This window comes from Phyllostomus discolor, chromosome 5 (genome assembly GCF_004126475.2).
Source record: "Phyllostomus discolor isolate MPI-MPIP mPhyDis1 chromosome 5, mPhyDis1.pri.v3, whole genome shotgun sequence".
Taxonomy (NCBI): domain Eukaryota; kingdom Metazoa; phylum Chordata; class Mammalia; order Chiroptera; family Phyllostomidae; genus Phyllostomus; species Phyllostomus discolor.
This window is the reverse complement of record NC_040907.2, coordinates 150538660-150554659: the sequence shown is the minus strand read 5'-3', so window position 1 is coordinate 150554659 and position 16000 is coordinate 150538660. Positions and strand designations below refer to the sequence as shown.

Genomic DNA, 16000 nt, shown 5'->3' with positions numbered 1-16000 from the left:
GATTGGCCCTTTAGGCTCTGGCCTTACTGTTATTTGTCATACTAAGCACCTCCAGAATACCTTCCTCTTCTGGCTTCCATGCCCAGAGGGTGAGTGTAACTAATTACAAAATATTCACTTCCTTAGAAGTTTGAACTAGGTAATGTCAGGCTCTCTCTGTCCTACTTCCTCCCAGGTCTTCTCTAGAGAATCCAGAACCCCGAACTCGGGCACGAGGAATCCAACTTCTATCAGAGGTGCTACTCCAGTGTCACCCCTTGCTCCTGGAGAAGGAAGGTACTGGCATCACTAGGAGGGGTGTCCCTGGATTGCTGAGCCAAGCAAGGCCTTGCTTGTCTGTTCAAGCCAACCTGACAGGGAGGGAGGGAGGGTGTGAGGTATTTGTGAACTACTAATTCAGGGTCTTCATTCCTCACTGGTGTATGTCACAGAAATTATAAGAATTGAAACAAAAGATGAGACAGTCTTGGATTTTAGACAGGTTTTTTTTTCTTCAGTACCCTCCCCTCTCTATAAAATGGACTAAGTAATGTCTCATAGATGGAGTGGAAAAGTAGTGAAATATCAAAGTGCTTTGAAGTCGTAAGGGAAAAAGCCAGCAACTTACTTATCTTCTATAGCAGGTGTAGACAAACTGCAGCCTGTTTTTATAAATACTTATTTATTAGCATGTAACCACACCCATTTATTTACCTATTATTTGTGCTGCATTTAGTAGCAGTGGCCAAGTTGAGCAGAGTTGAGTAGTAGTGACAGATACTATGTCCTGCAAGCCTGAGGTTTTTACTACACAGCCATTTGAGAAAGTTTGCCAGCTTCAGTTCTATGGAAAGACAGTTCTGGGGTTGAGAGTGGGTTTGACGTTGGACCTATGTGAGAATGGATAATAAAAGATGTTCACCTATTTTCCTGTCTAATCAAGGCATCCTCAAATGGGAGGGCATGGGACATACTTCTTGGTGAAGGAGAAAATTTGTAGTGAAGCCCAAGTAGTATCAGCCCTCAGAAACTCTGGGAAGGAATGAAGCTGGTGAGCCCTCCTCCAGCCTGTGTGAACTAATGGCTGAATTTCTGGTTTGTGCAGTGGTACACCTGATCCTATTCTATGAGAACAGGCTGAAGGACCATCATCTTGTGATCCCATCTGTCCTGCGGGGTTTGAGGGCACTCGTGAGTCTTTTTTTTTTTTTCCATTACACACCATGTTTGCAGGAGCCCCTTTCCAGTGAATTCTCCCTTTGCCCTTTGGGGGTGAGGCTTCGAGTGCTGAGGAGCAGATGCCCCAAATGTGTGACTAAGCTGTGTCAGCCGGCTTCACTTGTGTTTAAGTCCGTTTTACTTTAGAAAGTAAAAGTATCCTTTGGGGACTAGAACTCAGAGCCAGCCTGGAAGGTGTGGCAAAGAACTAATCAACTTAAGAAAAGGGACCACGTTTTTCACTTCTTGCTGAACATGGATGTTGTGATTCCCACTGTAGCTAATTAGGCCTGTCTTAGGGTTATGTCTTGAAGGCTGTGCTAGAATTCCCTTGGTTCTTACTGGTCTCCTCTTCTCCCCCCAGAGCCTGTGTGTGGCCCTGCCCCCAGGGCTGGCTGTCTCTGTGCTGAAAGCCATCTTTCAGGAAGTCCATGTACAGGTGAGTGATAACAGTCACTTCGGTATTTTCTCTCTCTCAGCTTTTCACATAACCAGAATTAGATAGCAAAAAAAAAAAATTGCCTTCGAAGTTCTTACTGTTTCAGGTCTCTGACCATGTTTGCACACTGTTCCTCGGTGCTATGTAAGAAGAGGGAGGCAAGCCATTCGGTCTGGCCTGTGTCTTCTTACACCTGCAGGAAGTAAGGTAGACAGCAGACTGGTTTTGGTTATTGGCCCCACTGCTGCAGTGCTGGGCTATAGCCATGTCTTCTCTCTGCCTTTCCTCAGGTTCATCTTATACTGGTATAAAGAGCACTGCCTTCTTAGAGATTGTAAAGCAAGAGGTAGTTTTGTCAGCTGAGTTATTCTTTGAGCACTCTCTTTACTTCTCGTCTCTCCCACCTCCAAGTCCTTGCCACAGGTGGACCGGCACACAGTCTACAGTATTATCACCAACTTCATGCAAACTCGGGAAGAAGGTAAGAGGCAGGTCTCTGGGAAATCTGAAGATTGGGCAAATCCTTTTATGTCCTCCAATACCAGGATGCATTTGAGCCTGGGGGGTTATATAGAAGAGCTGATACGCTGACAGGATGGTAACAGGAAACTGGGGTCTACTCACTCTCTGATAAAGTAAAGGAAGGGTAGAATTTGGGCTGATGTTTAAATTCTTACCTCTGTAACAGTTATATATTGTTGCACATCTCTCCTTTGCTGAGTAGGGGGGGAAAGGGTCCTCTCTGGGAGGCATGATAAGGGGAGAACACCGGCCAGAAGAAAGCCCAACTTCCTACTGCATGGGACAGCAGTGACCTTGTTCTCTCTTCCCCAGAGCTGAAGGGTCTAGGAGCTGACTTCACCTTTGGCTTCATCCAAGTGATGGATGGTGAAAAGGATCCCCGGAATCTTCTGGTGGCCTTCCGCATCGTCCATGACCTAATCTCCAGGGATTATAACCTGGGTATATCCTGTAGCCTTCAATTAGTTGGTTGAGGCTTGTCAAATGAGTGAAGCTTATTAAGTCAACCTCATTCTCTCTCTGTTGCTTTAGGACCCTTTGTGGAGGAGTTGTTTGAAGTGACATCCTGTTATTTCCCTATTGATTTTACCCCTGTAAGTAGCACCTTTTATTTGTTTGTTCATTCACTCATTTATTTAAATATTCATTGAGCACCTGCTCTCTGCCAGTCCCATTTCTAGGCATTGAGGGTATAACAATGAACAAAGGAGAAAAATCCCCGTCTTTAGGATTTAGTAAACTGGGAAGTGGAGAAGCATTTGCTGTCAGAGGAATGATTCAGTCCAGCAGGTGTTTAGGGGGATCCTTAAGACCTTTACCATTATACTTAGTGCTGAGGGCTACAGGATTGTAAAACATGGTTCTTGCCCTTGAAGGTTGAAACAGTTAAGTAACAATATGAGGTTATGGACCAAAACAAGTAATGCTGTAATTTTTCAGAGAAGACAGAATTGTGTGAGCTAGAGTAGGCAAGAACTGACTTCACAGATAAGATAGTTAGGATTTCAGTTGATTTCTGAGGGATGCTTAGGATATGATCCTGGAGTTCAACAGGGCATCTCAGGCCATAGAAACAAACTGACAAAACAAGACACATTTGAGCATAGTATGTACCGGAGGTGTTTGCTCTGACCCCCTTGGACCTTCTCATTCTACATCTTGATTTCCCTTCTATTTCCATACACTCAGGGTCTCATTACTGCAAGCATTAGTAGCTTGGAAGAAATGAAATGAGTTATGTCACAGCATACCAAACAATATCTGAGTATTGGCGGCGCTCATTGCCTTTATAGGTACACAGCCATCTTTGCCATAGGGAATTTCTTACCAGGTTATTCCAGTTGACATTGTGTTGCTTGAACTACCTCTCTCCTGAAATTCTTTTCATTTCTTTTGTAATCAGTATCACTATTTCTAACTCAGAACTTACATCTTTGAAATCTTGAAAGCTTTTTGTTAGGTTGCCAGGCTTCTCTGGTTTTGCTTTATTTTATTTTGTCTTGGTTCTGAGAAGGTAAAACATTCACATGATTCAAAATCCAAAAGGTGAAAAAATATACCTATCAAGTTTCTTTCTTTGTCAGCTATTTTTGTCAGTTATGTCTGTACAGAGCCTTTTTCATTCACATATAAGTAAGTGATTTATGTCTCCCTCCCCCCCAAAATGGAGCACATACATATACTTTTCCTGTACTTTTCCTTTTTCACTTAAAAGTGTATCTTGGAAAGTGTTCTGTATCAGTATATAAATTAGCTCTTTATTCTCTGTGGCTGTGTGATATTCCTTTGCACGGAAATACCTAATGAATTTCACTAGTCCTCTGTGGGATTAAGGTTGGTTGCCAATCTTTTGCTGTTACAAGCAATGCTGCAATTTACATACCCTGTACATATATCATTTCACACATATATATGGGTCTGACAACAGGATAAATTCATAAAAGTGGACTTGTTGAAATATATGCATTTATAATTTGAAGGCAAGGAAGAGTGTCATTTATTTTTTTGAAAGGTAATACAAATAAGCATGGTTCAACATGTAAAGGATAAAGAATTAAGCTTCCATATACTCCTTTACAGCCACCACACATTTTCCCTTTAGAGATAATCACTGCTCCCGACAGGTTATGTATTTTCTCTGAGATATTCTAGGCAAAACAAGGTTATAGATAATGATAAGAGAATCTCTCTTCTAGCAGATTTATGTGTGTTCTGCACTACGGTCTGTAGGGAACAGAAAGCTCTTGTCAATTGAAATAGAGATACCTTGCCCTGGCCAGTGTGGCTTAGTTGATTGGAGTATTGTCTCATAGCCAAAAGGGTCACTTACTCCATTCCTGGTCAGGGCACATACCCAGGTTATGGGTTTGATCCCCGGTCAGGGCGTGCACAAGAGGCAATCCATTGATGTTTCTCTCTCACATTGATACTTCTCTGTCTGTCTGTCTGTCTCTCTCTCTCTCCTCCCCCTGCCCCCTTTCCACTCTCTCTAAAAGTAACGAAAATAATGTCCTCTGGTGTGGATTTAAAAAAAAATAGAGACACCTGGCTTTTAGTGTCAAACTGTTTGTGTTAGAAATATTTTTTATGGTTTTATCAATCCATTTTGGCCATATGCCATCATCCTAGGGGATCACGTTGGTATAAGTGATGGTTCCTTGACTTTCGCTCTACCTGTATGTTCCCTCTAGAGCAGGGGATGCAAGCTTCTTCTGTAAAGGGACAGATAATATTCATTTTAGGCTTTGCATGCCATCTGGTCTCTCTTGCAGCTCCTTAATTCTGTTGTTCTAGCACAAAAACAGCCTAGACATTGGAATGTGGTACAGTGGCTTTATTGCAATAAAACTTAACTTATGGAGTCAGTAATACTGTCACAACTATATATATTGCCAGGTGGGTACTGGAAATATCGGGGGTACACTTTGTAAAGTATGTGATTGTCTAACGACTCTGCTATACACCTAAAACCAATAAAAATAATATTGAAAGTAAACTGTAATTAGAGAATAAAAATTTTTTTAACTTAATTTATGGACATACGAATTTCAATTTCATATAATTTCATGTCACAAGTATTATTCTTCTTTTGATTTTTTTTTAACCATTTAAAAATGTAAAAACTATTCTTAACTTGGCCGTACAGTCTCAACTGGCCACTTCCTACTCCTGTGGTGGAGTAGATACTGACTCTCCCTTCACTGTCATCCTAGAGATTCCTTTATCCTTTCTCTTAGATCAGATTTTCTATTTCCTGTGTTCACATATGTCTTATTTTATGAGTAATTTTGGTGGTGTGCATCTTTTGTTAGCCTCCTGAGAGAGTATACATGAAAGTGAAAGGTTTTCAGATTTTGTGAATCTAAAATGTTTGTGAATGTTTTCATTCTTTCCTCTCACTTATTAACAATATCGGTATAAAATTCAGGAGTGGAAATTCTTTTCCTCCAAGATTTTGAAGGCATTTCTTCATTTACCTCTAGTTTGTACTTCCATGGAGAAGTCTGGATTCCTCCTGATTCGTACATCTTTGTATTGACTTTTCCCCCTCCTTTCTGGGAGCTTTTAAGTTTGATTTTTGCCCCCATATACTGAAATATAAGGCACAGTGATGTGCCTTACTGTGGGTCTGTTTTTGTGCATTGTATTTGATACTTGGTAGGCCCTATCAAGCTAGAAATTTGTGTCCTTTAGCCTTGAGGAATTTTCTTGCATTTCTTCCCTTCTATTTCTTCTACTCCTTTATTTTATTTGAAACTCCTATTAATCTTTGTTAGACCTCTGAATCTCTTACCTTTTCTTTCATATTTTGTATGTCTATTTTTTTGTCATTTTATGAGAGAATTGTACAATTTTATATTTTCTATTGGCCAAGCCATAAACAGAAACCACTTTGGTATTTAAAACAGAAATAATGCAAGAAATTGTTTATACAAGTGATGAAAGAACTGAGGAGCCACAGTTCTTTCATCACTTCATCACAGAGGCTACCCAGAGATTATCAATAGCAGGAAGAAGTTACCACCTCTCGCCTGGAGAGACAAAGGGAAGAGTTGATGTTACTGCATCCCAGGGGCTGAGAGTATTTAACAAAAGCTGGAAGTAGAGTGGGCCTATCAGTGAGAGGTGCAGCCATGAAGGAGATAACAGTCAATGCTGCAGGTGCCAACGCAATCAGAGGGATGGGAAGAAATACCCTGACTCTTCCCTTCTGCGCTGCATTCTTCTCCAAAGTGTCTCACATTGGCTGAACCCAAGCCCGTATGGGAGCCTGGGAAATTCGGCCTGCAGTGGTCAGCCTGAGGAATGGACCGGAGGACAGAAGAAGCACATCTCTCTGCAATCCCTTCTATTGATTTTTTTTTTTTCATTTCTGCCTTCATGCTTTTGATTTCCAAGATCCTTTTGTTGTTGATAATCTCTGAAAGTGCTTTTTTCTGGGGGGAGAAGGGGCGTTAAAATGTTCTGTTCTTATTTAATTCATAGATGAGTTACTTTATCTTTTTTGAAAATATTGATATATTGTTTTTAAATATTTCTTCTCCCCATATATGTGGTCTTTGTTTCCTCCAAGTTTTCTTCAATTTATTTTGGTCTCTATTTCCAGGTTAGAGGCTTTCCTCAGGTAACTGATAATCCTTGGGAGTTTGCACATGTTTCAAAGCGCAGATTATAAAAAGATCAAAGGGGGAGCTCAGAGCACGTGGAATGGGCTTGTCGAGTGTGAGCTTCACTGTAGAAGGGCTTACGTGGACAGTCTGGAGAACCCCCCAGTGTGTTCTCCTTTTTTGGGCTAGTCAGGTTCTTCTAAAAAAAGACCTTAGCTTTACCTAGAGGAGACGTCTGGCTACAAGCAAATGGGGTGTAAAGGCTAGAAAACTTCAGCACTCAGTACCACATTACTTGGACCTCTTTTTTTGGTACAGCACCCAGGCTCTCAACTACACTTATATTTCCAAGACTGGAAACCTGTCCTACCCTCTCCAGATAAGGAAACCTTCAGATGCTGCAGTTAGGGGGGCGTTGGGAGGCGATATAGGAGGTCGGTTCGCTTCTCTAACCCCACTCCCAATTCCAGAGGTACCCGGTGCTGCCAGTTGTTAAGCTTTCCAAGGACTGTATACGGGTAGTTATTCAGCTTGCCCCATGCCTGCTGGGGATTCTGGGTTTTGGCTCTCCTAAGTTATTTTCTTCTTACCCATCTGCTTTTCAGCTTCTAAAATTTTGTTGCTAACATCTCTTATCCTGTTTTCTTCAGCCTTTAACTTGATATCTTTTAAAGAGAAAAGAAAATCCCTTTAACTGCATTTTTCATGGGGTTTCTGAAAAGGAAAAGGAAACTCTGGTGCACATTTTCAATCTGCCATCTTGATGCAAAAACCATCAATGCTTTTTTATATTGCCAGAATTACAGCTTTTTGTATGAGTAAAAAAATAATAAAAATGTCCATCAACGGGGGCGGTTTTAAAATAAATTGTGGCTCAACCACACAATGGAATAGTATCAGCTAGTAAAACTAATATTATGAAAAATTAATGTAATACCATGGAAAAATGTTCCTGATGTGTTAAGTGAAAAAATAAATTATCAACAATATGTACACAGCAGTCACATTTTCTAAAAATATGTGTTAAAGGGAAACAGTGTCCACTAATGCATAGTGGTAATATATATATATATATATATATATATATATATATATACAGAGAAGAAAGCAATGCACCAGAAAGTTAATGGTGCTTATCTCTGACAAGACAGATCAGATAGAAACTGTGATCATATAGAAAATAAATACTCCAAAGACAAACATTCCCAAGGAATGCGTAAGAGTGAGATGTCTTCCTGCTGGAGCCTTATGTCATACTATTCTGCCAGACTGGGTATAAATATTACCCTGTTCTTTGGGTTGTCAGGTTCAAGCCCGTGTCCAAAGAGCTATACAAACCCATTGCCCTTCTCCTTTTTCCAGCCACCTAATGATCCCTATGGTATCCAGAGAGAAGATCTCATCCTGAGCCTCCGAGCTGTGCTGGCTTCCACACCACGATTTGCTGAGGTAGGTCTAGCCGTGGTTATGGGATGTAGCCTCAGCTCATAGAAGGCCCTGAATAAAGAACAGTAAAAGCATGTGGGAAAAGAAAGATCAAGTATACACTTTAAGGTATGACATCCTGCCAGTGTCTTCAGGTTTGTGTGGCAAGTATCTTCAGACCTTCAATGTAGAAAACTTTTCCATCTCTTCTTTGAAATAGTAATCGCATCCCTATTTAGAGGTATCTTTTTTAAAGTCTATAGATTTGCCAACCATTTTTCCGGTAACTGGGAGTCTGGCCTCATCTTGGTAGGAAGGTTGGCTTAAAGTCACAACTCCTGACTCAAGAATAGCCCCTTGGCATAGCACCTGCCCCTGGGGACAGGTGGCAGTAAGACTGGTTGGCCTTGTTGAGGCTGCAGCACTGCCTATCTCAGACGTCAGTTCTCCTGTCTCTCCTGCAGTTCCTGCTGCCTCTGCTGATTGAGAAGGTGGATTCCGACATTCTGAGTGCCAAGCTGGATTCTCTGCAGACTCTGGTGAGTGGTTTTTCTTCTAGGGTCCAGCTGCCTTTAGACAAACTCGGGTTGCTAAGGGATTGTAGATTTTTGGAAAGCCAGGACACAGGTCAGTGGGCCTCAAAAGAGGGATACCAGGATCTGGACCTACATGTTGACCTAAAGGCCCCCCTGAATACTGTGTTGTCCTGTAGTAGCTGAGTTGCAGCCAAGGAAAGGCCGACCAGGGCTCCCTCTTGGTGCTTATTTTTCATCAGCGAGGGCGAGCACCTATTTTTCTTGCCCTGGGTATTACAATTATAAAATCTTGCTGATTTTTCTGCTGAGAGCCATGCTTCAGATGCCATTATGCTGAGGTACCTGCATATCTAAGGAAGTCTGAGTGTGTAGATAGTTGATACCTGCACTTTTTTGGCAGAATGCTTGCTGTACTATATATGGACAGAAGGAACTGAAAGACTTCCTCCCCAGCCTTTGGGTTTCTATCCGCAGAGAGGTGAGTGTTACTTAGATAAATCCACTATTGTTAACTCCCAGTTGTCAGGTGTTAGGGAAATAATACACTCTCTTGAACTGTGCCTGGTTATTCAACAAGCAAGCAATGGGCATACTTCTAGTCGAATGACAAGGGAGAGAGTCGCTATGTGAGGGTCAGCTGCCTGGTGATGGCCCTTAATCACCTTTGCACAGTGCTCACTTCCTGTCCATCCATGGTAAGGAGCATAGTCATGGTGCCTATGGCACCATGCTGAATAGAGGGAGAGAGGAAGATACCCAAGATAAGAAATCCCAATGATGGCTCAACAATGGCATTCTGTTTCTCAAAAAGTATGTGTATGAATCCCAGTGGGACTAAGGACTTGGTGAGAATACACCAATTAAGAAGAAACTCATTTGAGGTATTAGTTTTATTGCTGTGCCTTAAAGGTTATTAATCTTCCCGCTGCCCAAGAAAATAGGTAGTGGGTGGGCAGGGTCCCACTTGGTGCAGGCTCACCTCAGTAGCCATGGGATCCCTCCCTGACAGGTGTTCCAGACGGCAAGTGAGCGGGTGGAGGCCGAGGGCCTGGCGGCCCTCCACTCCCTGACTGCGTGTTTGTCTCGCTCTGTGCTGAGGGCTGATGCTGAGGACCTCCTTGACTTCTTCCTTAGCAACATTCTACAGGGTAATGGGGCCATGGAAGTCAGAAAAGGGAGCGAACAGAACAGAGAGAAATTCCTTAAAGGCCAATGACCTTTCATGTGTAGCCCTACCTTTCAGTGATTTGGGATCTGGAACCCTACTTTGAGTTAAAAAAAAAAAAATTCATTGGTAACTGCTAGCAAACTGTCTCAGGTCTCAGCCTCCAGGCTCTATGGACTGCATGGAAAATAGGCAACGTTCAGCCTACTCCCCGGTATGTGATGCACTGCCTCTCTAGACTGCAGGCACCATCTGTGTGAACCGGATATGAAACTGGTGTGGCCCAGTGCCAAACTGTTGCAGGCAGCTGCAGGTGCATCTGCCCGGGCCTGCGACCACATCACCAGCAACGTACTGCCTTTGCTGCTGGAACAGTTCCACAAACACAGTCAGGTAAGGGAGCGCGGTCTTTTGAGAAAACGATGGGACCTTTGCTAGGATCCCTTTCTCCCAGCGAGAACTAAGATTTGAGCTTAGGCCTAGATAGTATATTTTGGGTTTGCTCCTATTTGCTGTTGGTTCCCTTGTTTACTCTTCCTGACACTTAGTGAAAGAATAATTCACCCTACTTCCAAAGTAGCAGGACTAAAATCCTTTAACATAGAGGGTGGGGCAAAAATAGGTTTACAGCCTGGACTAGTGTGGCTCAGCGGGTTGAACATTGTCCCATGAACCAAAAGGATGACAATTCAATTCCCTGTCAGGTCACAGGCCTGGGTTGTGGGCTAGGTTCCCAGTTGGGGGCCAGGTTCCCAGTTGGGGGCGTGTAAGAGGCAACCAATTGGTATTTCTTTCATACATCCGTGTTTCTCTCCCTCTCTTTCTCCCTCCCTGCCCCCTCTAAAAATAAATAAATCTTTTTTTAAAGTAGATTTATAATTGTTCGTATAGAATACAATAATTAATAAATAATAATACAGGAATGAACTGCCGTGTGTACTCACAACTGTAAACCTACTTTTGCCCCGCCCTGTATTCTTTGATTCTAACATCCCTTAAAACATTACAGAGCAACCAGCGGCGGACCATCCTTGAAATGATCCTGGGTTTCTTGAAGCTACAACAGAAGTGGAGCTATGAAGACAAGGGTGAGGTCACCTTCCAGAGCAGGCAAAGAGTACCATGGATAAGTGGTCTAGAACAATGGTCCTGTCGTTCTGAGGTTTTAGCATTAAAAAACAACAACAACAACAACAACACTTAACGGATGGTCCTGTTTATTTTTGTCCCAGTGTACTTCTTGGACATTCAATGGATTAAGCTTTTTAAATCTGCCCTGAATTGTCTTTAACATCACTGCTGAGTCTGGGCTTCCCTCTGACCTGGACTGTCTCTTCCCAGGTGAAAGGCCTCTGAGTGGCTTGAAGGACCAGCTATGCTCACTGGTGTTCATGGCCCTGACAGACCCCAACGCCCAGCTTCAGCTTGTTGGCATCCGTACTCTCACTGTCTTGGGTGCCCAGCCAGGTACACTTAAGAGAGAGACAAAAGAGAAGGTCCCTTTCTTGTGATTTTCTGTCTTAAGTGAAAAGAAGTCTTAATTCCCTTGTTCTCACTAAAACCCTGGTTGACTTGGGATGTCTAGTGGAACTTTTGGAAGGTTGTGGTGTCTGTAGGGAAAGAAAGATGTGGTCCGGGTTCCCTTCTGACACAGGTCTCCTGTCTCCTGGTGACTTGGAGCTGGCAGTGGGGCACCTCTACAGACTGAGCTTCCTAGAGGAGGATTCCCAGAGTTGGTGAGAATCCAAAGAGCGAGACTTCCGACCCGTGGCTTTCCCTGGGGGTGGTGGGCCTTGTGCTTGGCTCTGGCTGCCAGGTGCTTGGAGATGTGGGACTGTTCTCTTTTCCTGGGATTAAGAAGCCCTGTCCAGGTACTTGAGTCCTGCTCTTCAGCAAGGTGGCCTCAGGAGACCATTCCTGAATCTGCCTAATAGCAGGCCAAGGCTCAGCTAAATGTTCATCTGCCCTGTGCTCCCAGTAGGGCAGCAGCGCTGGAAGCATCAGGAACCCTGGCCACTCTTTACCCTATGGCCTTCAGCAGCCACCTAGTGCCCAAGCTTGCTGAGGACCTGTGCGTGGGTATGTGTCTCTCATCTTCTATGACCCACCTCTTCCCAAGGAGGCTTAAGGTCCTTCATGCTTGTCATCACCTAGTGAAATCTTGTCTCCTGGGTTGCTTTCAGGGAAGTTGGATTTGGCTAAAGGGGATGGGCCCACCAAATGCTCCCGGCACCTGCGCTGTCTACAAGCCTTGTCAGCTGTATCAACCCATCCCAGCATTGTCAAGGAGACCCTGCCACTGCTGCTGCAGCATCTGTGCCAGATGAACAAAGGTAACTACCAGGATTGGACATCGAGGACCTGGGCTGAATGGGGAGCTGTGGTCAAGTTTGGAGTTGATGCCTCTAAGGCAGTAATTCTAGTGGTGGCTGCACAGAAGAATCATGTGGGAACTCTCAAAATAAAATACTGCCTGGGCCTCATTCCATCCAACTAAATCAATCTGTACGGAAGGATGGGACTTGGGCAACAGTAATTATTAAGAGTGCCCAGTGATTTTCATGTGGAGCCAGTATTGAAAAGTACCACTCTAAGGCCATGCTTCTCAAAATGTAGTCCATGAAGCAACAGCACGGGCATCATTTGAGAGCTTGTTAGATGTGCAGAATCTTGGGCCTTACTGATCAGAATCTGCATTTTAACAGGATCTCTGGGTAACTCGTATACACTCTGTAGTTTGAGACTGTCATATGCTCCAAGGCATAAGTGACTGTGGCAATTGTCACTACAAACCTACACATGCTTACCATGGGCCCTCCCTAGTTCCTGTGCTCCCTGCTTTGCATTGCCCAGTCTTTGTGGTAGGCCCAGTCAACAGTGGATGATCTACTGTCCACAGTGGAAAGAACATGACTCAGAGTGTGGCCTGGGTTACATTCCTGGCTTTGCACTTTCTGCGACCCTGGAAATACCACTGGTAGTTTTGTTTAGTCTCCAGATCCTCTATAAAATGGGGGAAATTATCTTTCTTGAGTAATGAAAAATGCAAAAATGTGTGTGAATGCTTCTGCTGCAGAGCCTGGCATAGAGCAGGTCTCAGCTCCAAAAGATAGATGACAAACACCCTCCAAAATAAAATGAATTGGTTCTTTAATAAGACGCTCTTGGTCACTCACTTTTATTCTTTCCATCTGCTCTATCTGAAATACCTAGAAGTACTTTTAGGAAAACTTGACAGAGAATACTTTCTCACCACACAGGGAATGTGGTTGCAGGACCAAGTGAAGTTATTGCTGTCTGTCAGAGCCTCCAGCAGGTGGCAGAAAAATGCCAGCTGGACCCAGAAAGCTGCTGGTATTTCCATCAGACAACTATACCTTGCCTGCTTGCCTTGGCTGTGCAGGCTTCCATGCCAGGTAACTTTCTCCACCTTACCTCCTGCCCTCCTCTAGACTTCAACCTTCCACTAGTGTTGAACAGCACTGCCACCCTTGGGGTTTTGCTGGCACTGCATTTTGTACCACCAGGGGCTTAAGATTTCACTTCAGGCAATGGGTGCTGACCAAAATCCATCAGTGTTAGCAACGTTCAAAAGGATGCATACCTTTTTCCTGTTTAATTGCTATGTAATTAGTTTAGTTAGAATAAATCTCTGGAGTTAAGTAGACCTGGTTGGGTTTCATCTTCAACTCCACCACTCACTAACTTGGGTGAAGATATTTAGCCTTTCTTAGCTCTATTTCCTCCTTATAAGGGGGAGATAAAGAGAAATACTTATGTCACAGGGTAGTTGCTAATGAATAAGATAACACATAGTAGCTGGCCACATGGTAACGTATAGTAGGTATCATAGTTCAATATATTGTAGCTGCTGTAATAATGAGGACATCAAAAGATAAGCCCATGTTGTCTTTTAGGGGTTTGAAAAAGCTAACGTAACTATTTCTGATGTTAAGAATGTTCATATTAGCTGGCCTTATTTTCCATTATTGCCCAGTGTAAGGACTGTACAGAGTTCTGGAGTGCTCTCTGTGGCCCATGTTAGACTGCTCCTGCTCTGGTGCCTTGCTGGTTCTCTGGTCTGCAGCACTAGTACGTGACAGGGTAGGAACCACTGCTGTAGTGACTAGACTTGGGCTCCAGTCGTGGCGACAAGACCTGACCATCTCCCCCATAGTCTTAGCTGTGTGCTTGTGTGTGTGCTTTGATTTTGCAGAGGAGCTCTCAGTTAGGAGAAAAGTGCTATTGGAGGATGAGGTCTTGGCTGCCATGGTGTCTGTCATTAGCACTGCCACCACCCACTTAAGCCCTGAGTGAGTATAATCATGGCTTAATCCCGGGGAGGATAGCAGTCTTGGAAGAAGCAGCAAGTAGCAGCCTTCTGAGCTGTCCTTTTACCCAGAATCAAATGTGGAGGCAGCTGTTTGTCTTGTCAGTTTTGCTGGCAAAGTAAGGGGTTTTAGCACCATGGAATGTGGGGGTGGGTGAGCTATGGACTGATGTGTGTAAGAATCACCTGTGGAGCATTTTTTAAATACACTGAGTGCTCTCACTAGACCGTGAGCTCCAGAACAAGGATTTGATCTGTGTGGCTTGCTGCTCTATCAGCAGGGCCTAGAATGGTTGCTGGCATCTAATATGTGCTGAATTAATTGTTGAATGTGTGAAAGATCGTGCTCTGACCCATTGACTTGGTGACTCTAACTGGAACCCCAGGGCTGCTCTACAACCCTGGCTCCTTGGTAACACCTAGTCCTCTACCCCTAGTTTAGCTGGACAGAGTGTCGCCCACATTGTGCCCCTCTTCTTGGATGGCAACATCTCCTTTCTGCCTGAAAACAGCTTCCCTTGCAGATTCCAGCCATTCCAGGTGAGGGTCTGATGGATCAGATTGGGTAGAATCCTGGGATTTCTGTCTTTCAAATTACTAGGGCTAATGTGGGATGGGTATCAGAGCAGATAAGCCTATTGCTGGCATGATAGGCTTGATAGTGCCCTTCTTCCTTCATAGGATGGCTCCTCAGGACAGAGGAGGCTGGTTGCACTGCTCATGGCCTTTGTCTGCTCCCTGCCTCGAAATGTAAGTGGACACGTGTGGAGAGTACCCTCATGTAACCCTGACAAGGGGCAGTGGATGCTGGACTGAAATTTGTCACAGACTTAAGTGTTGATCTGCTTTCCCCACTGGAGAATGTGGTTCTCATCCATCTGGTCCCTGCCGCTGTTCTCTACTGGGTATCTTTTTGAATTACAGTGTTCTCTGGGCCCGTGACCTGACCGTGTTTTCTGTAGGTGGAAATCCCTCAGCTGAATCAACTCATGCAGGAACTTTTAGGGCTGAGCTGCTGCCCTGGCTGCCCCTTCTCCTCCACTGCTGCTGCCAAGTGCTTTGCAGGACTCCTCAATAAGCACCCTGCAGGTACTGGAAGCCTCCCTGATGAAATCTTGAAATTCAGTCTTCATTGTGTTTTAAAAAGGAGCTTGTTAATAATACATATAATAGTGCTTCCCAGGGGACAACCCTTGGGACAAGAGTTAAGACCAGAGTTGGGTAAAGCACTGCAGGACATAAGAAGATAAGGGGGTACAAGCAGAGTGCTCTGTCTAGTTCTGTCATCCTACTCCTTTTAGGGAGCTGTTAGGGGTCATTCTCTTTTAGAAGTGGACAACTCTTTTCAAATGCCAGCACCCCTGCACCACAAAGATACCAGGCTCTTGTGCTGGTGTTTCTGGGTTGAGTGGGCAAAGCCCATAGCCAAATGATACTGTTCTTTTCTAATGGCTTCTCAGGGAGCTCTGCATTGAAATGATTTCTATCCTTTATTGTTAAAAAAAAGAAATATGTAGCCTTCACATCAGCATCTCCTTCCTCCTTTTTAGGGCAACAGCTGGATGAATTCCTACAGCTGGCTGTGGACAAAGTGGAGGCTGGGCTGGGCTCTGGGTCCTATCGTAGACAGGCCTTCACACTGCTGCTCTGGGTAAGGCGTTGGGATGGGTTCTGCAGAAACAGAGACAGTTATGTCTGGCTAAATAAAATTTCTCCACTTGACCTGGAACCATAAGCATGCTTCTCAGGGTTTGGGGGTTTGAGTGTCATTCCTTAACC

At 44.0% G+C, this 16000-nt stretch overlaps 1 protein-coding gene across 4 annotated transcripts in view; it reads left to right on the top strand.

The window, feature by feature from the left end:
* MMS19 (MMS19 homolog, cytosolic iron-sulfur assembly component) overlaps nt 1–16000 on the top strand; it is a 28081-nt gene that overhangs the window by 9891 nt on the left and 2190 nt on the right. The window contains exons 3-24 of one of the 4 annotated variants that reach the window (XM_028511707.2): nt 176–276; nt 1085–1170; nt 1562–1636; nt 2048–2117; nt 2471–2599; nt 2690–2751; nt 8128–8214; nt 8655–8729; nt 9127–9204; nt 9736–9874; nt 10130–10284; nt 10901–10979; nt 11233–11358; nt 11546–11627; nt 11870–11970; nt 12075–12224; nt 13152–13307; nt 14108–14204; nt 14659–14761; nt 14903–14971; nt 15184–15310; nt 15772–15872. In XM_028511707.2, coding sequence (XP_028367508.1) covers nt 176–276; nt 1085–1170; nt 1562–1636; nt 2048–2117; nt 2471–2599; nt 2690–2751; nt 8128–8214; nt 8655–8729; nt 9127–9204; nt 9736–9874; nt 10130–10284; nt 10901–10979; nt 11233–11358; nt 11546–11627; nt 11870–11970; nt 12075–12224; nt 13152–13307; nt 14108–14204; nt 14659–14761; nt 14903–14971; nt 15184–15310; nt 15772–15872 — 2248 coding nt within the window. Of the gene's footprint in view, nt 1–175; nt 277–1084; nt 1171–1561; nt 1637–2047; nt 2118–2470; nt 2600–2689; nt 2752–8127; nt 8215–8654; nt 8730–9126; nt 9205–9735; nt 9875–10129; nt 10285–10900; nt 10980–11232; nt 11359–11545; nt 11628–11869; nt 11971–12050; nt 12225–13151; nt 13308–14107; nt 14205–14658; nt 14762–14902; nt 14972–15183; nt 15311–15771; nt 15873–16000 lie in introns of all 4 variants that reach the window. The other 3 variants (XM_028511708.2, XM_036027102.1, XM_036027101.1) reach the window with 3 other exon arrangements.